The following is a 17,721-nucleotide window of genomic DNA, read 5'->3' on the forward strand; positions in this document are numbered from 1 at the left end:
TGTACAGCACATAAGAAAATAGTGTAATGAGGATTATTTTTTTTTATTATTCATGGTGTACTGATGTCTAATCAGGGCTAGCATTCAGAAGATTTTTTTTTGTATGATATAGGAACACACCAAAAATAGCAGAAATGCAAGAGAACAGAAATGCAAGAGAATTCTTCATCAGATCGTGTAAACTTTTTGTTATACAATATGAGTCTTTCCGCTTTAGGCTTAAATATACTTTATTTCAATGTGAGACAAGAGAGGACAGGCCTGAACAGCCCACTCCATGCATTATTGAGTATTAAGCAGTGAGGAACTCGTCCGTTTTACTTCATTAACTGCCTTCTTGCCACAGATTGAGTTGGAGTGCTGATGAATAGGGGAGTAATGGGGTGAGAAAGAAGAGGGAGTGTTTGTTTCGCAACAAGCTTTGATTTCCACTGTTTCAATAGATTTTTCCTCCTCCACAAAACACTGGCGTGAAACGAGGTGATTTCCTTGCTTCCCCCATGTCCCCTTACTCGCCTCTGCTCTTTGGTTAAAAAGTAAATTATCCTGCAAGCGGGATAAACCTGTCGAGTGGGAGCGCTGAGGCTTTGGACACCCAGAGAGCTATTGAAACCATAATCCTATCCCGCACACAGAGGGGATGAGGAGGAGAAAGAATCGGCTGAGCAGACGAGGCCTGTTCACACAGAGACGAGAAACGCAATTGGTCAGGGAGAGAGGTCAGCCCTGTGTCCAGCGGCTGCGTCCCTCGGAGCTCCCCTGCTAAGAGAGCCGAGCTTTTCTGATAGAACCTGCTTTAATCCACGGTTCTGCTTCTTACTTGAAAATGTCACAAAGCTCAGGGTCTAAATTAGAGTTCCACTCAGCCTGCTGCACCGTTCCACACGTGTTTTCTGTGGCTGAACCTGTTTGGCCTCCACCTGCTGCTGCTCATGGGGCCTACCTGTGTTCCCCAGGCAACCAGCGTGACGTCACTTCCCTCCTGCACGACCTCGGCCTGCGACAGGGGGAGGTGGTACGGTTCGGTGGGGACCTGCTCCACTGCAAAGAAAACAACAAGAAACGGAACATGCATGAGAACATGTTTAAAAATATATATTTAAAAATATCCAGTCCAGCCTGTCCTCGCTCATATCTGGATATGCTCATTATTTTAATAAGGCGTTCTTGGCAAAGAAAAAAATAAAAAAAGAGAAGAGACTCCAAACCCAAATAATAAAACAGTACAAGTCAACTGGAAACTCTGCTCACGAAGCCAATACGCTATACACCAGTCCAAAGTATCTGGACAATTATTAATGCATTTTCACAAGGCTTCATCAGTCACTGGAAGTCTAGGGGTATTCCTCTAAGCCATATATCAAAGCTGTCCATTCAGAAGACGTCAACTAAAAGCAGAGGGCTTTAATCAATAATGACAACAAATGTTTTAAAATGGGTCTAAAAAAATGAGATGAATAATTTGTGCCAGCACTCTCTGAGAGGTCATACATTCATATCTGTATGTCTTGGAAGAACTGCTCAATTAGCCATCCAAATGCAATTAATTGTCAATGACAAATTGTTTTTTTTCCATGTCACAAAACATAATAGATCCATTTAAATCAGGATTCCAAAGGTCTTTCTGCCACTTAATTCTTGATCTGGTGGCAATGAGCATGCCTTAAATGACACCAGAAAGACTAGGAATGGCCACTGTCACCAAGAAGGACAGGTATAAATTGGTTAACCCCATAACTTTTCCTCTACGCTAGAGTCTTTGTAATTTATTCCTTCTAATATCATATGAAAAGGATATTAGAAGTCTGATTGTAAAATTTATACAAATTGCCAGAGATATATTAGACTATAAAATCCACTAGAGGTCAATTTGTCTTAAAATAAAATATATTTTCATTTCTCACCCATACATCACTGCATATATGTGGACAGTTTAGGTGGGATTTTTGAAGTTAAGCATATCATTTTCAACATATTACAGTTTAATAGATTTTTGCCCCTAAAGGATACGGACAAAAAAAAGAGAGCTATTTCATTATTCTGTGTTTAATTTTTTCCTGTATTATTTCACAAAAATCAAAAGACATGCTCTCAAATGTGAGCCTGATTTCGGAGGACTCTAAAATATAATCAGATAGAGTGTAATATTTTCTAATTATCAAATTATCTAAAGGAAGGAAATTGGACAGTGTCTATATAACACCCAATGTATTTATTTGAATTGCATATGAATATTTGGCCCTTTATGAATATAAAGCCCTCACAATTGCCTACAAGGTGATGACAGAGCAGGGTCCCTCCTACCTGCACTTACTCCTAAAAGCTTCTACCAGATCAGGAGCATTGCTCACTACCTTAAATCAACTCCTGAAGACAGAATTCTTCAAAGAGCACTTACTCTCCTAACACCTCTAACAAACTAACTACTTCTAACCTCATTTAGTTCTCCCCCTCCTTACCTCCTCTATCCCACAATTTCCCTTGGCATCCTTTAGGCCCTGTCAAAAAATATTTTTGCCTTGAACTTCTATGTCCTCTATTGCTAAATGTACATTATTATTTGTTAGTGGTTTTGGATAAAAGCAGCCGCTAAATGCAATGTAATATGTTCACATTTTGGCATGCTGAGGAAGGCCTAAGGACCCAATCATTGCATTTTGTCTGAGTAAATTAAACACATAATCGGATATTATACTGGTGCTATCCAATTTCTCTCAGTCTTGCTTTGTTGTTTACAGATTCAACACTAGAAAAGAGGGCCTTCAAGGGGGTCTGTTCTTTTTCTTTATGTTCTAATTACTGCACAAATCCTTTATTAATTGAGGCCTTTTGTCAGAGCCCATGCAACCAAGCATAAAGCATCTGTGTAGAATTCAAGTAGAATGTCAGTAACAGCGGTTGCTGGCTGCAGTAATCAGTGCCACTCAAAGCAGTCTTACGACCCCTAGTCTCCGTATCCAGACACCCGTTTGGTTGGCTGCCACTTTCCTTCTTTTGAAGCATGAAAACCTCAACCAAGAGCAAGTTTCAGCATTTCCAATGAGAAAGACCACAGATATTTTTCAAGTGATTTTATAACGAAATCAGTGGATTAGATTTTGACTTGCTGCCCTAGAATTAGATCAACTTATGAGCTGACAAGCCTGGCGTGTTAAACCTAGTTCTCAGAAGTTTAAGGTCTGCTTTGCGTCGTGTGATTATTTCAAGGCAAAATGACCTCAGTGAGGTTCCAACATATGAACTAAGTAGAGCATTCGCAGTTCTCATTTGGAGCACAACACTGGTAGTGACGCACACTCTTGATAGTCACTGCACTACTGACTAGGGGGAGTAAGAAAAAAAAATCAAAGTATTGCATATTGTTTTGCTATAGTTTATCAATTATCAAAAGTTTAGATTTTTAATTATTAGTTTACATGTAAAGATTGGGCTGCATATCAGCAAGAACTTGACAACATGATACATATTGCATACAGGGGGTAACTATTCAGTTTATCGCAAAATACTGCAATACTATAAGCAAGGTTATATATTTTGATTGTTTAAATCTAATTTAATGAAGTAAAAAATTATATAAATATTGGGCTCTTTAATAGAATTTAAAGAGTATGATCTAAAAACAGACTACAACACTGCATCTAGTCGGCAGGGTTTAAATAACAGAATAGGAACCACAGTTCTCTTAATATTTAAATTAATAATTAAAAAAAGCAATGGTGTGCTTAAAAAATAGCAGTGTCATACACTGTTCTTAGACTCCACTGTTTTTGTTGCATGAAAAATAAGCTTTAACCCCTGAATCATTATAAGTACAGAGCCCTACTACTTACATTGTAATTGCATCTTTTTACAACAATTAAACTAGCGAGAAGTGACCTTAGTGTGTGCTGTAATGTGCTCCATATCAGAGAAACTGTAGTGTTTGAACTGAAAAGCTGATTTCCACAAGTGGAATAAAAAAAAAACCTTACCGGCCAAAAAAACCCACTGATTTGTCCAAAGACATAATCCCTCCTTCAGACAAAATTAAACTTTAATATATAAATAAGCAGTTATAGCTAGCAGACCCAGGGTGTTTTAACAGTGGTTTCTGGAATTGCATGTACTCGCATCAAATGTGCAATTTCCATCTATTTGAGAGCCCTGTTTTGTTTTTTTCTCTCCATATTGCCAGAACAGTCAGAGAGATACTCAAGCTCAGAAAAGCACAATAGATCAAATGCACCCGTAAGATAAAATGAAGCTTTAACAAAAGGGTTGAAAACAGTCTGTAATTAAATGTCATTTAGCTGTGAAGATAATTTAGTATTTGAGATCAAGTACAAAACCTTTAACGACCCATGATAGCTGTGATTAAGTAAATTGACGGCTAGAAGTTAAGAGTTGTAGCTTTACAGTCTGTGTGAGGGGAGGAGAAGGTTCTGGTGTTTGAAATGTGATCCACTTATACGTAAGAAAGTGCTGGGGACTGATATGTATTGCCTAAAACAGAACAAAAGCCTTCTTTTACTTTTGTTTTTTTTCTCTGCCTATATGCACTTGACTAAAAAACATTGAATATCTTAAATATATACACTACAAATCAATTTACAAAAAAGAGAAACCAGGACCAGTATCTGATCACTAAATACAGGCCACAACATCTAACTAGACAAGTGCATTTGATTTGTAAAGGAACACATGATTGTTGTGCAGCTAAAGAGGCTCTCAGTGGGTTCATATAGTATGGTATCCCAGGTTGTGGCATATAGCCATTGCACTGTGGATTCTCTGTGGTTGCTAGCAGGTGGTTGCAAAGGTGTTGCCATGCAAAGTGAAAGCTGTGGTGCACATTTATAGCAGGAGTGCTCGATGATGGTCTTGGAGATCTACCCTGTACAGTTTACCACCCCCAAAATCTAACACACGTGATCCAGGTCAATAAAAGTATCCTGGGACGTGCAAACATTTTGGAAACATTAAATATATTTAAGGTGTTAGACCTCCATGACCAGGAATGAGCATCACAAAACGTTTACACCTCATTCCTAAAGAGAAAAAAGGTGTATAAAAGCATACGTCACACAATCAGTCCTAACAATCTGGAGCTAGATTACAATACAAGATAGATAAAAATAATAAGAAGCAAACGAAGAAGATTAGCAATGTAAATCCACAATTAATTGCAAAGATTATTTTCCAATGTCTACCAAGAAAGCACATGCCTACAGATCAATCAGCTCTTAAATTAGCTCCTTCCCTAATCTCCATAATAAAAGAAGTGCCACATTAGGGTTTGCGTCATGTAACCAGGCTGCAATTTCAGAGATTTAACACAAGAGGGTAATAATAAACATACCAGGAGGCCCATTGTAACCTTTACTATCCCTTGCCCTCGCACAGATGCAGATGACTCAAACGAGCCATTATACAGTACGTTATGTACCTCCCATCATTCCAAATGTTCATCTAGCTGTCCCGCCAACAGTGGAAACAATCCGAGGAGCACATCAGCATCTGCCATATCCACTTGTGTGCCACTGTAAATAATCGACTCCCTGAAGTCTTAAACAGGCTATCTGTGCACATTTCTGCCTGCCATGCTGGCCCTGGCGAGGCGACTGCGGCCAAGTGCTGGAGTCTTAATAACGAAGCATCATGAAACGTCCATGAAATACTCATGGGGGCAAGTTATGGAAACACGCAGCCGCTCCCGGGGCTTAACTGTTCACAGTACACCCGTTTATGGCCTATCCATGTCCGCCTGGAAAGCGACAAAATATAAATATATTCAACAGCCTGCTTGTTTTCCACACTAAATTAATCTGAGCACACAAATATCAACTTACACAACAAGCAGAACAGTAATACCAACTACAACACAGGGGATGAATAGGAGCAATATTTCTTAAGACTGGTGGATGGCTGGGAATGTGGTGACACTTTTTAAGACTGGTTTCTCCCTAGACTGCAGGAAACTGTTTGGCTAAGGTTTTTTTAAACCAGGTAGCGAGAAAAATGAGAACCTTTCATGCATATTATAGTCATAAACCATTCTGTACCAGTATCAAAATACCACGATGTTATGCAACAATCTGTATTGGCCTGTCGTAATAGTAATTTTTAATGCATGATATATTGTCCCAAGAATAACTGCAATTAAAAATAAAACAAATCAATCTATGTCACTTACATAATGCTGACATAATAGCATAATAAGGCTATAGCCCTATCTGGACGGGATCACCTTCTCAGGGAGACATCTGTGAAAAATATTTAACCTTTCTACTCAGTGATAAAACTCTTGCATTCGGACTACAATTGAAAAAAACAGGAGGAAGGAACAGCAGTTTTTTTCTGGCTTTCTCGGTCACAACATCACGTTCAGTAGCTCCTCCATTTCCACTTGCTATTGTGATTACGTCGATCTCCGTGGAAACGCACGCCCAAAGTGTTATTACAGTGTCTGAAAGTGGACAAATAGCTATTTTATCAAACGCAAGGTGGCGAAACTCAGAGATGTGAGTCCGGACGGGATTTAAAATACCGTAGGAGCACGGACTTCATAGAAAAACAGTATGTAATTCAGCCTGTAATTTTCTCAGAGGACATGGTCATTCTGGATGGTAATAAAATCACAGAGGACACCCCATAAAAGAGAAAATTACCCCAGGACCCCCTGAGAAACTAATCCCGTCCAGATAGGGCTTATGACACCCTGTCATAAAGCAATAAACTTTAAGTTATTTTCATTAATCGCACGATAGGTTGATAATGTAATGGTCATGAAAAGTCTAAATCTGTTTCAATGTGTATATACAGTCTTCGCTCAAACGTATAAAAAATAAATAAATAAATAAAAACTCATACATGAGGATCATGGGAACAAACCTGCTGCTCTGTACAGAATCTTGGGCTCAAAGAAGATGCAGGGGTTTTCATCAGCAATGCAGGACAGCAGCAGCCCCTTAGCCTGAACTGGACCTCTAGGCACAACAACCTGAAGAAGTAAATAGATATTAAATAAACTTAAGGTGGGTTAAATGAACCTAGTTTAACCTTCACAAGCTTTATTTATTATTAAGAACAACAAAACTATTGCACAGAGCTTTATTAAGTTTTTCAGTGAGAGAAATGTTTTATTATGAACTGAGTTTGATGAAGTGATACTGTAGTGAGTGCAGACCTGTTTTCATGGAACATGGAAACAAAATAACATGGAAAAAGCCAGAAGACTTAACGCTGATTATAAATCTAGTGGAAACAAAAGTAATTTATTGTACCACTCCTCACATAATTATATTTGACTAGTGTACTAAAACAAAGTAACATATTGTTCATGGTTTGATTTCTTCACAAAGATTTCTGCAATGTGAAGAACACCGGCAAAATGATGAAACAGAGTCATAAAAAGGGATTTCAAAGATTAAGAAGGAAATGCATAAAACAGACTAGGTTTGTGTAAGCCAATAGCATAAAAACACTGTATGAACAAAACACAAAAAAAAAAAAAATCAGAACACAACAGTACCTGAAAGATTTGCATGAATCAGGACAACAGCATTTCTGTTTTGCTAATATACTATAGTCAAGAGATGAAAAGACAGTTATAACGACCATATCAAATCTAAAACACACCTCGAGATCAGAGTGAAAGAAAATTCAGCAAGTCTGCCCTTCCAAATAACAAAACTGTCTGAGGTGAGAATGTGGAGGATTTTAACTACAAGAAAAATTTGAATATGTTCCTTCAAGATTAAAAGTGGTTGTCTTGTGGAATAGCTCTAAGAAATATGTATGGTGTAGGGCTGCAATGATTAGTCATCATAATCAATTTTTATAATGTCAATTATAAAATAAAATTCTGACTAATTACTATCTTTATTTAAAAGATTACTTGCACTTTAATACACCACAATAAAAATGAAATAAATAAATGTTACAAATACATTTGATTACACTGTCACGTTATGGTAACTTGCTGCTCAGAAAAAAAAGAGACCACTTAAAAATGATGTTTCTTTGCTTTTACCCAATTAAAAACCTCTGGAATATAATTAAGAGGAAGATGGATGATCACAAGCCATCAAACCAAACTGAACTGCTTGAATTTTTGCACCAGGAGTGACCTAGATTTATCCAAAAGCAGTGTGTAAGACTGGGGGAGAAGAACATGCCAAGATGCATGAAAACTGTGATTAAAAACATATTTGGGTTATTCCACCAAATATTAATTTCTGAACTCTTAAAACTTTATAAACTATGAACTTGTTTTCTTTGCATTATTTGAGGTCTGAAAGCTCTGCATCTATTTTTGTTATTTGAGCCATTTCTCATTTCTGCAAAAAAAAAAAAAAAAAAGCTTTAAATGACAATATTACTATTTGGAATTTGGGAGAAACGTTGACCGTAAAAATCACTAAACTGACTCAGAAACTAAAGTGTTTTCTTAATTTGTTCCAGAGCTGTATATTATGTTAAGGCAGAGACTGAACAAAAAGGGGACAGTGACAGGTTTGCAACCTTAAGTAGGTTAGGTAAAACGTGCATTGGAACAGCAGCCGTGCTCACATTATTTAAATTTGTTTTAATAAATACTATTTCATTTTGTTACTGTTTGTTTAATGCATTTGATTATGGAAATTTCCTTCACAGAAAAACAGTTAAAAAAAAAGATCTGAAAGGTAATAAAAACTGAAACAAAACTGAGTGTGTGTGGCAAACATATACAATGTTTCATAAGAACATGCACCCAGCAGAGCAAACCCAATATAGAACTAATCCGTTTTATCCAGTTTGACCTTTCTGAACTAAGAAAAAAGTTTGTTATTAAGTGTGAAAGGCAGGCATAAAAAGAGCCGACATGTTTAACACCTACTACCCTTTGAGGGCTATCATTAAAATGCCAAGCTCATAACGGCTTGTCGGATGAGGCCCGAAAGCTGGCGGGAGTACAGGTTACTGTAAATCTGATATTAAATTATATTTAGCTCATTCTCAACTCCCACAGAAATGATTTATTTGTGTTGTCCTTGGACCACAGACCTGCAACACGGCTTTCCAGTCTGGTAATTTAATGTTTCACAGACTAATCTGAACATCAGATAAGTGGTGCAAACGGATGTTTTAGCAATGTTTTCAAATAAAATAAGGCAACAAACATTTTAAGAAGATTTAACTGCATCCCTCACACATCAGCAGCTACAGTCTTAGCTAAGGCTGGATTGCATTTATAAAAAAAAATACCACATAACTCAGTCCCCGGCCCAGACTTTCCAGATCTCCTACTTATTATAGACTAATTTCTGAGACTTTAATGTCAAAAAATGCCTTGGTGTACATACAGGCTCACCCTAGCAACACAAAAGGAGCCAGTGTGCTTCACTGTTGACATTAAATCTAATAAAACAAAGTTAGGTCTGATGTGGCTGAGAAGTAACCACAGTTCCAGCCTTCAATTGCAGCCCCAATTTCCCCATTTCTCGTCCACTTCCTGCTTCATATCCCAGTTTCCATTATTTTCAGAAGCACGGTCGCTTTGATTAATCTCCCCATCATATTTTAGGAGCCTAGAAGTGTTTACTTTAAAAAGGACATTAGTTGAGCAGATCACGGAAGCAGGACTATAACAAGCAGTTTTTCTCATGCATGATTCTAAAAATGCTTACCTTAAGGCCGGGGCAGTGAGCGAAGTAAGCCTCTGGGCTCTGTGAGTGGTAGAGAGAGCCATGACCCACACATCCCCATGGCGCTCGGATGGTCAAGTTCCCACAGTCATAAAGGTTGCCCGAGCGGTACCGGTACTTAGCAGCCTCATTTACAATCTTCAAAAAGAACAAAAAGGAAAAACACAAAAGTGTAGTGAGAAGACATGTTAACTAAAAAGCAAAACAAAAATGTTTAAAGATTTAAACATACTTGAATTTCACACTAAAAGTTGTTAGTTTAAATTATCTGCCCCTACCAACCAAATAATATATGCACTCCACTGCAAAGAATGTCTGAGTCATTGCAGCACTCGAGAATCCAGACATTTCAATTAGCGAAAATTGCAGTAGGTCTCCTCCTCAGAAGGAACACCTCTTCAAACTTTTTTATTTTTTATTTTTGTCCTGCAAGAAACCTTTGAACTGCACTAATGGAACCAAAGTAGATGTCCTACTGTAACAAGACATACAGAGCCTTGATTTCCACAACGTTTTATATGAACTGGCTGTAAGTAACTGTAAAAGATTTTAAAAGTGATGAATAAATTGGAGACATTCAATTATATTACCATAACTATAGGAAACTATACAATACGCAACACACAATACACAATATATTGTACGACTGTGTGATTTATTGTATTTCTATCTTGTCAATACATTAAAAGAGTTGCAGCAAAATCAAACTGCATTATCAATTGCAGCGACAGAGGGAGCCCTTCGCACTACAGACTGATCACATGACATAATGAGGTTGGAGGCAGAGTGAGATAAAAATAAACAGTGAACACACACCAAACTTCTTATCCTGGGAAACATTTGTGCACCCAAGCATATTGCCAAAAGTGCACTGCTAAAGCGAACATATTTTAATTTTCAATTCTGGTCTATCCAATATAGATCATAAATATAAATATATTTTTAACTATTTTTAAATAATAAAAATGACCAGATTCGTAATATTGTATCTGCAATTAAAAAAAAAAATACATGCAAATGTAATTTGTGTTAACTTAAATTGGTTTTTGGAGGTATGACACTTACACAAAGAATTTTAGACACACCTAATCATATATCATTTCATAGTCTAACATGGCCACAATCTTGAAAGCCACCATATTTCGTTTCCAAATTAAAAGGGTGTCTTGAGATTTTTGACTCACTCTGTATATTGAAAACTTTAGTTCTAAAAATATAGAATATTTGTTTACAATTAAAAAAAAAAAAAAAAAAAAAAAACAACAACAACCACACCAACAAGAACAAAAACACTGATCACTCTAGCATAAAACGCCTTAGTAAAGAGCAGTGAGGAAATGTGATTCAGAGACTGGCTCATGCAGCAGGAACCACTGTGGTAAAAATATTCCCCCATTATCACACACATCTGATATTCTCGGTTGCCTTGACGAATGAGCAAAAGCTCATTCATCTTCAGCGAGGCGAGGACACGCAGGCTCAGCATCAGGCAGGCAAAAGCTGCACATTATCCCTGCAGGTCTGCCAGCCAGCGACACATTCATCTTTACAAGGTAAAAACCACAACTCCTGTCAGGTGTAAGACACTGCATAACTACAGATACAGGTGTTTAAATGCTTCATTTCTTTTTTTTTTTTTTTTGATTGAGCTGGTTGCCTTCAATCAGTTAAACAAGCTCAAACTGTTGCATGTAAATGCTGTACAAGTTTAATGGTACCACTTTAAAATAAGACTACCCTTATAAAGGGTTTATAAATCGTTTACAATTAATTTATTAATGTTTACTAATCAGGTTGTAAATGCCTTAAAAATCATTAATAATCAGTTATAACACATACGTAGAAAGGGCAACAGTATAGATGGCTGTGGGTTCACTATTTGGCAAACAACAGGTCATTGTTGCCCTTTCTACGTATGTGTTATAACTGATTATTCATGATTTTTAAGGCATTTACAACCTAATTTTAAACCAAAAAACTAATTGTAAACCATTCATAAAACCTTTATAAAGGTAGTCTTATTTTAAAGTGGTACCAGTTTAATATTAGTACTAAAAAACATTTCTGCTAATGGTGTTGAAGTACCTGCATCTTTTAAGAGCACACTGGCATTCATGAATATTAGGGGTGTCACGATCTCGATATTTTATCGAAATCGATCGAAATGAGGTCATGTTGGGTTGGGGTGCGCGCAGGTTTTGTATCTGTATCTAACGGAGGGGTGGGTGCGCGCAGGTGAGAGCGTGTGAACTCGCTGAAATGCGTGTGTCAGTGTGACTTGAGAACACTGACTATAGATCACAGTCAGGTGGATTAAAAATCTTAAACTTATGATTGACTACACCTGTTGCTTTCCATTGAATTAAAAAAACAACTTTCTCTCAGATAAAGTTAATAATATATCTTTCTTAAAGAAAAAAAATTGTAATTCTCAGGGACCGAGTCTTATTTTTCATGTTTAACTGTTATAGTAGGATAGAGTTCAGTTTGTTAAGGCTTTAATTGTTCCTATTTTTTTATTTATTTTATTTTATTTTGCACGTTGCAGTCTTAATAGTGCACACTGTTGCTACCAAAAAAGTCACTAGATGGCATTACCATATATATATTAATAAATAATAATAATAATAATAATAATAATAATAATAATAATAGATAATATATTATTTAAATTTTATGAGGCATAAAATAATAAAATGTAAATATATAATAAAAAAGAAAATCGAGAATTGAATCGAATCGTGACCGTCAAATCAGAAATAAAATCGAATCGAGGATTTAGAGAATCGTGACACCCCTAATGAATATGTGTTGTGCAATATACTCAAAAAACATTCCCAAACAGCAAAAGTATGTTTAATCAGCATTGATTTACAATGTCAGAATTGATTTATTTATGCAAATAGTTGATTTTAGGTTAATTTAGAATTGGTTTAACTTAATGGTTTATATGTACTGGTTGTATTAAACTTGGCTTATATTAAACATGGTCGGTATTCTCTCCTTATATCTTGTACAGTGTCGAAAAAAGATTTAAATTAGGGCTAAGTGATTTTGAAAAATAAATATTTAATATTCTTTAAATATAAGCAATTCTCGATTATGATTTTTAGTTCTTACATAACTTTAGTTTTTTTATATATATGAGCAGACAGCTCAATTATAAGGGATGCACCAGCTGTTTCCTTTCCATTTAATGTCAAATGTTTCAACAGTAAGCAACCCCTTTGAACCTTACATGCAGTTTTTATATTAAACACAGTGCAAACAAAACATCCTTGTATTTCAGTTACGTTTTTTTTTTAAATATTAAAATCATTGCCACACAAAAGAGTTCACCTGATATGCCCACTGGCAGCTTGTATGAAAATGTACAATCTCGATAATCCCACTTTGAAAATAATTTGATTAATCAAATTAATTAAATTAACCTCCCAGCCCTAATTTAAATAATTTTAATAACTACTATTATTATTGTAGGCTTTGGCCTACAATCATTGTACATTATACACTGAGTATATGAAAGCCCCAACCTTTTAAAGCATTTAAACTGATTTTTTAAAAATATTGCCAAAGAGATTAGAATACAAAAACCTACAGTGTAAAGCCAGTGCACCCACCTGATCGAAAGCTGGAAAGATGTAGTCAGCAAACTGAATCTCTGCAATGGCAGTTGCACCTGCAACAGCTACACCTATTCCAAATCCCACTATGCCCTGTTCACACAGCGGGGTATTGAACACCCGGTCTTTTCCTGGTGAGGAAAGAAGCAAAATCTGATAAGCAAATTTGATAATAAACTGTGACACAACAGGCCAAAGAACAGACATCACAGACAGTATAAATAGGAATAAACCAAGATCCAGTGCAGACCAGTTGATTTTTAACTATATTAAGAAACAAAGCAAGGTAAAACCGGCACAAAGTGGCAGACTCATCCGTAACCACAATAACAAGGTTTTCCTCCTCTATCCTATAATCTAACAACAACCCACAAGAATTAGACTGCAGATATGGTCAGAGATTCTATTTTGGTTCATGCCAAGTGGCAATCGGCTTCTCTATTCTAGCCTTCTGGTCTGGTATGTTCTGTAAGAGCTGGCCTGTAAACCTGATCATTCAAATTAATCTGAAAAACATAGCCTGTCCATATATCACTTCCATGATTTACATTCATGGCTTACATGATCTACTGCAAGCACAGAAAAGTAGTTTTAAATTAACCAGTAGGCAAGAAAGTCTGTAAAGCATCTGATGAGTGACAGAAACAAAGAGGAATCTGATGGATATTTCAGAGTTAGCATCGGATCCAGATGTTAAATCTCCATTTAAACAGAATTATAAATCTACTGTTCGCAAATGGAAATAATAATTGACACTGAGTTCAAGGTAAGCTCCTTTCTGAGGATGGTGACAGTCATTTCAGAGATAATGCAATGTTTCCTGGCTGCCGTTTGCAATTGATTTCACAGAGAGAGCAATTTGAAGTGGATTGGCGGGAGGAGAAGTCACGCTTATAATGTGGAATTCAGGTGGACGGCAGCGGCACTCAGTAACGCTCAGCAGAGTGTGTGCGTCACTCGTGCAGGTAGCCATTGATGTGCCATCTCTCCTGTCTAACGAGATGGCATGGAAAATAATGATTCCTCACAAAAGGTCAACACCTCTGACGTCAATGAAAACAAAAGGGAGGGAGGGAGGGAGAGGGGGAGAGGGGCGAGAGAGAGAGAGAGAGCAAGCGAGCATGCGAGAGAGTGAGCATGCGATAGAGAGACAGAGACAGAGAGAGAGGGAGAGAGCACATGAGAGACACCAAATTGTGTGTATTTTAACTACAAGTTGCCAAGCAATCCATGAATCACCTCGTGTTTGTCCGGCATCATGAATATAATCATTTTAATGGAAGCGAACAGAAAAAAAAACAATACTGCTATTGATCTTAAAATTAGCGTGGCCAAAAATAGAACCAAACACAAACCAAAAACATCTTTACAAAAACGCAAAGCTACATGCACTTAATAATCCAATTACTGCAGAACTGATGTGATGAACGTGATTATATGAAGATGGGTAATCAGATAATGGGAAAAGAAAAACATTTTTTACATGAATCAGGCAATGATCAAACTTTTGCTTTGCAATTAGCCAGTAAACTCACAGAATATGACATTAAGTAAACATAATCTAAAAGCCTAACTTTATGAACATACACCAGTTAGAAGATTATTTAAATCCCTCAGGTCCTTTTGTCGCCTTTTGACTACATAATTAATCATATAACTGCTGTAATCTGATAATGAATAGATTTGGGGTGCATGTAAACACACTCACAATTTAACCATATACTGAGAACCTGACAGTGTGTCTTACCATCTTTACAACTTAACAAACCATAATGTAAAAATGGACAAAACCCACCTTTACTCCACATATTAAAACTAAAAAAAAAAAAACGCCCAAATAGTGGCATTACTCCACACAAAATTAACCCAATCTATGGCTTGCACTGGATATTTTGCTTTTAAACATATTCTGGGGGAAAAATACAACAAACACACCGCACAGGCATACCAGACAGACAAAACAGTGCGTTATCTTTTCAAAAAGTCAGATCTTAACTCAGAAATAATCATAACATGAACTCAAAAGTCTTATGAACATTATGTCTTAAAAGCTCAAATCCTGGTTTACAAATCCTGGTCAAATCAGTAAAAATCATGTAATCCTCATAAAAAAAGAAGGCAGCTGCTGCCATCTAGTGTTAAAATATGACCTACAACATACACATGCTTAAAAATGTGAAAAAACAAAGAACCAATAAGAACCATAGGCTACAGCGCAAAACACTCACCATATTTGTCCCGAAGTCCAACAGTACATCGAAAAACTCCACCAAAGGCAACGTCCTCTCCAAAAATCACTTTAAACAAACAGAAGCAAAAGTTACAAATAAGTTACCACAACAAGGTCACATCATAGAACATGCAGAAAGTTTGGTGTAGGAGGAATAATGCTATGTTTTTTTTTTTTTGTAATGCTAAGTTTTTTCACACTAAATCTTGTAGAAAGTCTTTTCAGAACACTGGAAGCTACTGCAGCTAAGTAACACCAAAATAATGCATCTTTAAATGTTGCACATTTTATGTTTTTATTTATTTATTTTTCATTCCCAGCTGACTGTGGTACTCCACAGTTCAATACTTCAATATTTGTAATATGATTTTAATCCAGGTCAGTTCCAAGCTCAGAATAAAAACATAAATATCACCTCCACAACATGAAAACCACTCTTAGCATTTTTAATATGCATCACTAAACAAAAACAAACAACAACAACTAAAGAGATCATCAGTCTCACCTGCTGTGGGGTCACTTGCAAGTGTGTTATCCAAGGCACTGGTTATAGACTGGAACAAGTTCATCTTCACGGTGGGGCCTGGAGGAGATAAACACACCGGTAAAGTTACAGCCATAATGGAAAACAAATATGTATTAAAAAACTGAATAAGCATAACAAAATAACTGAACCTATTTAGTAGCCATATGAGTCTGTATTGATTTATATTATCTGTACCCTGTATTTAAGAATAAATCTGAGAGGAATAAAGCGGCGTACTGAACTGCTCATGCCAAAAGAAGTAACATAGAAAACTGAATAAACATAGGATAATAGTAACACATCTTACAGACACTACAGCCACTGGTCTACGAAGTATTTACAGCGCCTTAACACATCCAATAACAATTTAACATAAGGAAGACTCAAGACTCAAGAAAGGACTTAACTAACACAAGCTAAACAGAAAATAAAACATACTTATTGAAAATATTTCTACCACACACACACACACACACACACACACACACAATACAGTTGTCTGAAAAAGATTTTGACCCATTAAATGTTAGTCAAAATCAAAACAAGTAAACACAAAATGCATTTTTTTAATCAAGGGTTTTTATTATTACAGAACAAAAAAATCAAACCTACATGGCCCTGTGTGAAAAAATGTTTGCCCCTAAACCTAATAACTGGTTGGGCCACCCTTACCAGCAACAACTGCAATCAAGCGTTTAAAGTAACTTGCAATGACTCTTTCACAGAGCGAGGAATGGATTTTAGCTTCACTCTTCTAGACTAAGACTTTGGTGTAGCCTAGTCTTAGGTCAGGACTTTGAGTAGGCCACTCCAAAGCATTCTATTTGTTTTTCTTTAGGCATTTAGAGGTGGACTTGCTTGTGTGTTTTGGATCATTGTCCTGCTGCATAACCCAAGTTTGTTTCAGCTTGAGGTCACAAACAGATGGCCGGACATTCTCTTTGAGAACTTTTTGGTAAGCTAACTGATTAACTAGCTCTTGAAGAATATGTTGTATGCTTCATTTGATTTTAGTCTGGCTGGCCATGCTTGTCAACCAGCTTGGATTTTATGAAGGTGCCTACTGCCTAGGACCGTGTTTTGTATTGCTTACAGGTGTAAGCAATACAAAAATATTTTTCTGTAGCAAAATAACTTAATTGCATCCTGGAAATTTGAGAGCTTTTAAATCTCTGAGAGGACACTTTGAGAAGTTGCCTGTTCACTTTCTACTCCACTTAATAATTTCAGATAAGTAACAGGAATCAACCCCAATTCTGCATGTTTGATAATAGATGTAAAAACTAGACAAACATAATGAAAGGACAGGAACTGTTTGATTTGTATTCTGGAAAATATTGATTTTACAATGAAGTTCAGGAAAGAGCCCACTTTATGATTTTATTCAATATATTTTGACATTAGCAAATTTACTTAAATATATATATTTTTATTACAAATACAATCATGATATCAAACATGAAAACTTTTTTATGTAATACTTGAATAGAAACACTCAAGATTTAGTGGTGTAATGTCAATTGACAAAAATCCTGGGCTGTTACCAGCCTGACATGCTGCTGTTGTTGTCTTTTCAGCAGGATACAACTAAAGACTGAAAGACAATTAAGCTATCTTATTATTACTCAAAGCAAACTCGTGCACAGATCAGGTCATGCTGAAACATTCTGTACCCAA

General features: G+C 36.4%; 1 protein-coding gene across 1 annotated transcript in view; it reads right to left on the reverse strand.

Annotated features, from left to right (window-relative positions):
* bckdhb (branched chain keto acid dehydrogenase E1 subunit beta) overlaps positions 1-17,721 on the reverse strand; it is a 59,328-nt gene that overhangs the window by 40,329 nt on the left and 1,278 nt on the right. The window contains exons 2-7 of the mRNA XM_007257266.4: positions 16,024-16,101; positions 15,517-15,585; positions 13,286-13,419; positions 9,648-9,803; positions 6,871-6,979; positions 944-1,041 (exon numbers count right to left, since the gene is read on the reverse strand). Coding sequence (XP_007257328.3) covers positions 944-1,041; positions 6,871-6,979; positions 9,648-9,803; positions 13,286-13,419; positions 15,517-15,585; positions 16,024-16,101 — 644 coding nt within the window. The remainder of the gene's footprint in view (positions 1-943; positions 1,042-6,870; positions 6,980-9,647; positions 9,804-13,285; positions 13,420-15,516; positions 15,586-16,023; positions 16,102-17,721) is intronic.

The sequence above is a fragment of the Astyanax mexicanus genome, chromosome 6 (assembly GCF_023375975.1).
Source record: "Astyanax mexicanus isolate ESR-SI-001 chromosome 6, AstMex3_surface, whole genome shotgun sequence".
Lineage (NCBI taxonomy): Eukaryota > Metazoa > Chordata > Actinopteri > Characiformes > Acestrorhamphidae > Astyanax > Astyanax mexicanus.